A 6,724-nucleotide genomic window follows, 5' to 3' on the forward strand; every position below is an offset into this window, starting at 1 on the left:
CCTCTGCTATCCGGGCTAAGTGTTTGCTTTCTATTTAATCAGTTACTAAAGCAGATTGCAAATTATCTAGTAAAAAAAATGATAGCCTGGCAACTAGAAATCTTTCTCCACTAATTGGAGGCTAGATTCCATTTGCTGAGAGGTAGGTGGCTTTCAGGTCAGGGCTGGGTTTTGATCTTTTACCACGGAGACTAGCATTAGCAATACTCGTTTGAAAAATGTGACCTACCCATCCATTTACTTGTATCCAGAACTACATTACAAATGATTAACTACAATGCTCAGAACACAAAGGGCACATTTTTAAAGAGCTTCCTTTGAAGTGCAGCATTATGCACCTTATAAAGCATGCACTTTATCATTTGAAATAAAACATTACGGACCTTTCTTTTCTTGTACATCCGATTAGAAATCTTTCATTTGGCTAATTTTTACAATTTAATAAAATAATTCATTGAAACTCCCACAAAAGAGGCAGGCTCTGCTAGGTGACCTTCACATAGGAGGATATCAACATTTAATGGGGTGTGCGATTCATTTAGAATTAGGACATACTTGAGACAGTTTGCTTTCCTGGGTCCTAGCCTGATCTCTAAGTCCAACCAAAGACGTAAGTATATGGTCTGTGCAAAAGTATATACATATCACACTGTCCATGTTATTTACATACTCTACTTGCTAAGTACAGACTTATGTCCACTGGAGATGTAGAGTTTGATCATGCCCATAGCATTTTTGATAGAGTTTGGAATTCATTTTAACAAACACAGTTGCTTGAACAAGGGAAGTTAAATTTAATCTGATTATTAGGGAGGGAGTTTATAAGCTTTATCTGTATTCCACACAAATGAGCATTTCCTACAACAGTATCTCTCCCCCCCCCCCCCCCGTTTTCTAGTTTTATAATATCACTATAGCAAGGAGGCCTGATTTTGGCAAACTCTAAGCAAGCTGCAACATTTAACTCAGAAGGATTAAGAGATTTCCAGAACTGGCTCTTATCCTGCAGAAAAGTTTCAGAAGGGAGACTATTTCACCGTTGGAATTCAGTGAAAAGAAACACAGCATCATTTTAAATAATTGCCCTTTGCAATTACCTTGTTGCTATAACAGAGCCATTCAAGTATACAGAATCAAAATATTTTAATCAAAATTGAGGAAAATCAGGAAAAACCTCACCTCAGAAATCCTTTCCATTAAATTAACTGACAAGAATATTCTTTGAAACATACAGTTAAATTTATATACATACACATATAGTTTCCACCCTAAGCCATAAACATCAGTAATCACCATTATTTATACCAAATAACCTTTCCATTACTGAACCCAAATGTTTAGGCAAAGAACAATATTTTTCAGCAGCTCTGATGTGTCACAGGCCAAAAGTAACAGATTTTATGCTCGTGGGGTCTGAGAAACATCTTCTGTGGATCAAACCTGAACAGAAAATGGCAAGGTTTGACAAGACTGCAGTTACAAATTCCATATAGCTAACTGAATAAAAGCACAACATAAACACATAAAGGAACATCAAATATGTTTCTTTGGCTTCATATGCTATCATAGACTTCAATCAACTTCTTCTCAGTTAACTTTAGACAGGGTTATTACAAAAATAGTCTCCTCAAAGTTACTCCACAGCAGCCCCTCCACGCAACACTGAAGGTAGAATACTGTGAGAGTGGTGGCTCCTTCCTTGTGAGGTCAAGGTCATTTCTCCACATGACCTTTATTACACCCGTACAAAAAACTGCAGCAGGGGAAAGAAATCATCCACACTTTCTTGGAAAGTATTTTAAATATATAGGCTTAGGAGGACTACTTTACATAAGATATTTTGTACTCTAGTATAAAACACAGATGTCTCACATCAAATGTTGAATGGATGCTCCCAGATGTTTCCATAGTCATTTCTTTAAAATTCATGAACCAGAGGCCCTGCTCCTTTTCTTGACACTGCTTGCTTGTATTTTAAAAAATGGATAATCATCAACATTCACAAACCAAACACCTGACATCGAACACAATGCATATACATTTTGTACCACAGACAAATACATATCGGGAGGCAAGGCATACCTATTTACTTCAACCTGTATTGATAAGGCTGTATTCTACCACAACTGTATTTTGACAGGATTGCAAGAGTGTAGGATTAACTGTCTTAAATCTGTCTCAGCTTTGAACACCTCTCAAGCCATGCTCTTAGTACAACGAGACATTACATCATCCATTCCCTTGTAACAGTTTAGTTGCATATTAAAAAAAAACAAACTAGACTGACAGCTTTAGTTAGCGGGGTTTTTGATTCCTTTAAACACAGAAAACAAACATGAAAACAAGCTGACAAAGATGTTCAACTGGAAGAACAGTCCTCGGTAAACATTTTGTGCATGCCAGGCCTGTATAACACACATTCAACTGAGAAGGACAGAGTAACAGATCAATAACATGGCAAAGCTTCATAACCTATTTAACATAGTAATCCAATCAGCATTCTGAAACATCAGAGCTTTAAATAGTCCCTTTTTTCCCCTAGTGGAACTTCTATTTTGCCTTTAAGTCAGATGTGCAACTATCCCAAACTCCGAAGAGGAGCATGCCGTAATAGCCAGTACCAGTTAAGCCTCCTTCTAATGACAGAATACCCTCTGATTTCAGTCCCCAGTGCTACACCCTCTGGTCCACTTGTGATGGGCCCCTTACATGTAGAGAGACTTACGGAGAAGATTCTACTTTTCAACTACTGCTGGTCAGTAATTCCTCTTTGTTGTATTTTGTACGTTGTTGCCATGCTTCCTTATGCTAGCATGAAGGTGCTCATATGAGTGAAGCTGGCCTTTTAAAAAAGGATGATGCTTCATGAAATTTTGCAGCGACTGTCCCCATTGGCTTTTGGGACTACAAGTGGAAATAAAAATCAGTATTTTATTAGAACACACTTTGTATTCTCTGATCCAAATTATCGTAAGAGCTCATACGGCATGCCAGGATTGCTCTGTAAACCGATGCAGAGTGGCTGCAGTTTAAAGCCATTGATTTTACTGGCCTCAAACTAGGGCCACTATGCATAGGATTACAATGTCAGACCCTTCCATGCATGCTAAGATCTAGCTAAGTAAGTCTATTTTCCTACAATTATAAGACTATGATTTTAATTCTGTTTCATGACTCCCCCTCGCTTTTTAAACATCGCATTTGCTTCTCCTCTTGCAAATAATTTAGGGTGCACTTTCTAGTAAGATTTAGGTGCTCAATTAAACACACAAGTCAATTGCTCTCATGACAGCCTTGCATGCCTTCATTTCATCAACACAACTTGTGTAATTTATTTAGTTCTACTGGAAGACTTTGCATACTCTTCAAGTTGGGCTCTCAGTAACAACTTGCCTCCTTAAATACCTTTAGAATACCCATTCAAAAGTCGTAGACAAGAGAAAATAAAACACATCGAGAGCTAAACAGTGCAGAAAACTTTTGGACATCGAAATATGTTCCTAATTTTGATTATTTTTTAAGACCTCCGAGGGCATGATCCACCAGGAACTCTGCTGAACTAAACAGGAGGCATGCAGGAACACAGGAATCCTGTTTGTGTACCATCTAGCCATTCCAAGAAGGCTTGCGTCTCATATGCTTTCAGTGGGCTCTCTTCTAAGATAAGTAGCTTTCCATCAGCAGATGGTAGTTCAGATCTTTAAACCAGAGACTGCCCCCTGCCCAATAACACATGACAATACTAAGAAGATATATATCAGCTAGGCCTTTCCATATGAAAGATGGGCTCTAACTAAATGTGGACGTTAAGAAAGAAAAAGTTACTTTAACAGGAAGCTAAGCAAAGTAATCCTTTGTATCAATTAAGAGTGTTTCTCTATTTCCAAAGATCATACATATAGTTTTGACAGATTTCTGCACACCCACCTTTTAATGAAAAACAGTTTACCACTATTAATCCTGCAGTAACATTTTCCTATGCAATTTTACACTTAATTTTTCCTGCAATAAAACCAACTGTTTTAGATGTTGCTTTAAGAGGGAATCACAAAAAAATTAAATAATTATCTTCTCATCAGCCTAATTTCACAATATCTTTCTATCAAACATAGTGTTTATTCCTCAACAAAGTATGGCAATAAGGCTTTGAAGACTTGTACATCAGTTTTGGGAACAATCAGAAATTCAATTTAATCCAACCGAGAAATTGTCTGTCCTTGACCTGGACGTCTTTACTTAAAGTCACAGTTCTCCATTTTGTTTTCTTGCATATAGGCCCAAACAGGCACAGAGTCCAATGGCGCTGAGAACCATACCCAGCAAGATAGCCAATGCATCACCTGTATCCAAAGCTTCCACAGCTGGCACTCCAACCAGCAATGAAAAAAGCACCAGGAGGAGCCGTAAAGCATTTCCCGGAGCAGCCATGTTCCCTACTTGCTGACCAGTTGATCCCGAGTGAAATGCTAAATGCAGACACTCCAAGCGTATCTAAAACACAAATGTAGAAAAAAATAAAGACAACCGATGCAACTTGATCTACCACTAAAAGCCATTTACAGCACATTATAAAGAACTACATGCACTTTTATAAAGTCATCCACCCCACCCCAAGCACGTGGTATCCGACAGAAAAAGCAATTCATCACAGTACAAGACATAAGAGCAGTTCTGCAGTGCCCAAAAGACTGGAATCTCTTTGATGCATATTTCAAATGAAAGCATAGAAAGGTGTGGGCTGCTTCCTGGCCACAGCAATCATTCACAACTGGACTAACTTATCCACAAAGGAAAATCCAACTTGTGATGGACTGCTACAGTACAATGATAGTATAATAGCCAACGATGCAACCTCAGGTGGACAGCTTCTTCCAGCTCTAATGGCCAATTGAACATGGAAGCATCTTCAGGCCAGATACAGTGGCTTCTGGAACAAGAATGAGGACCCTTCACATGCACAGACACAAACTGGACAACTGCAGTCAGATCTGTACAGCCTTCCACGGGGCACCCATAATATAAGGGCTTTTTCTAACATAGCCCATGTAACACAATTGGCACTTTTTGTTGGTATGGTATATGACTAGAGCACATGACCACATTGTCAGCATAACACTTGATTCATTAACAAGGATCTTCCTTTGAAACAGCAAAAAAAAGTCCCCCCCCCCCAAGACTCTCATGCTTTGGGCTGTGGCTCAGTGATAGAGTATATGCTCTGAATTCAGAAGGTTCCAGATTTAATTCCATTTCCAGTTAAAATGAAATGTGAAAGACCTACCTCAAATCCTGGAAAGCTGCATCTGTCAGAATAGATAATGCGGGCTTTGATACACCAACGGTCTGATTCACTAGAAGGTAGGTCCCACGTGTTCAAATCTATACATTTGTCAGTGTGTATCTGTACACACACTCCAGTTGCCAGATCAGTCTTCCCAGCAAATGCTATCTGTGCCAGTTAATGCCACAGAGCCATTACACTGAGCCATGTTCAAATCCCCACTCTGCCACAGAAGCTTGCTAGGTGACCTTGGGCCAAACTTTCAGTCTAACCACAGGGTTATTGTGAGAATAAAACAGAGAAAAGGAGAACATAAGCTGCTTTGAGCTTCTTAAAGGTAAGGTATACATGAAGTAGGATAAATAAGATATAATACTATTATTATGGGACAATGATGTTGGGGAACATGCAGTGTGCAAAAATGATGGTATCTTTATTTTCTTAAAGGGGGGGCATGACACATCAGACAACAGAAAATTGCAATGCTTTGGACTAAAACATGTTAACATCTATTGATATATCTGGTTTTGGCAGTTTTGGGGGTTTTTTTAGCACCAGGGACTACACAATAGGAGAGCAATGCAATCCTGAGAAGAGTTACTTCAGCCTATACCAGCTGAAATCAGTGGAGCAGTCTGGAGTAACTTTGCACAAAATTGTTAGGGAAACCAACCCAACATACTCAAAGGCAGAGAAATCCTGATGAGAGACAAAAACGACAGCCTCCCACCCCAGTTTTAAGCGGGGGTCCCCCACAAAAGTCTTCCTCCAAGAGCTTACCTGTATTCAGCGGTCTCCGTCGTCAGAGCTGAGATCCTGGATATCCTGCAGCCAGAATAAGAGGCGCCTACTGAAACAACAACAAGAGAATCACACTCAATTAATCAGGGCAACATGGAAACCAAAGCTAAGGAGCCACATTCGGGGAAGGGTGTGTCCTTAGGCATCACGTGCGGCTTCTCTGAAAACAACGTGGCCAACGTTAAATAAAATTAACGACGGGGGATTTAAGACACCCCCCCCCCCTCGAAACCGATTACAGGAAGCTTCCTGAAGAAACAGCCTACGGTTATTACCCTCTGCGGAGAGCGTAGAAAATGCCCATTACCTTCCTGGAAGCAGCCATCACAAGTAGAAAGAGGAAGAGCATGTGACCGGCTTCCACTCCCCGGAATCACTCCTGCCTACAACTCCCATCATGCCCTGCAACGCTTCCCTGTTAACCCTTGACGTGAATGTTCCTAAACGCTTTACTGGAAATCCTGACTTTATATAGAAGTCACGTCCTGAGACAAGCCGTTGTGGCTGCCTTTCCTTACGCACATTGTCAGATTTCGCTTAGGTTGTTTTAGAATGTGATTTTTTTGGAAAAAGTGGTTGCATAATTTATTGGGTCGTGTCTTCACTGACGTCAATAAATTTAATGTATTCTCGTTTTCACAT

General features: G+C 39.8%; 1 protein-coding gene across 3 annotated transcripts; it reads right to left on the reverse strand.

The window, feature by feature from the left end:
* Positions 1 to 1,016: 1,016 nt before the first annotated feature.
* Positions 1,017 to 6,426, reverse strand: SMIM30 (small integral membrane protein 30). Of its 3 annotated transcripts, none has more exons than XM_054989371.1 (3): positions 6,390 to 6,426; positions 6,062 to 6,128; positions 1,017 to 4,491 (listed from the first exon to the last, which is right to left on the reverse strand). In XM_054989371.1, the coding sequence occupies exon 3, from the start codon at positions 4,426 to 4,428 to the stop codon at positions 4,243 to 4,245; it is 186 nt and encodes a 61-aa protein (XP_054845346.1). In that variant the 5' UTR covers positions 4,429 to 4,491; positions 6,062 to 6,128; positions 6,390 to 6,426; the 3' UTR covers positions 1,017 to 4,242. The 3 variants fall into 3 exon arrangements, with proteins under 3 accessions (XP_054845346.1, XP_054845345.1, XP_054845347.1); XM_054989370.1 differs by having other exon boundaries at positions 6,062 to 6,131; positions 6,390 to 6,423; XM_054989372.1 differs by having other exon boundaries at positions 6,062 to 6,131; positions 6,358 to 6,397.
* Between the last annotated feature and the right edge of the window lie 298 nt (positions 6,427 to 6,724).

This window comes from Eublepharis macularius, chromosome 9 (assembly GCF_028583425.1).
Source record: "Eublepharis macularius isolate TG4126 chromosome 9, MPM_Emac_v1.0, whole genome shotgun sequence".
Classification (NCBI taxonomy): Eukaryota; Metazoa; Chordata; class Lepidosauria; order Squamata; family Eublepharidae; genus Eublepharis; species Eublepharis macularius.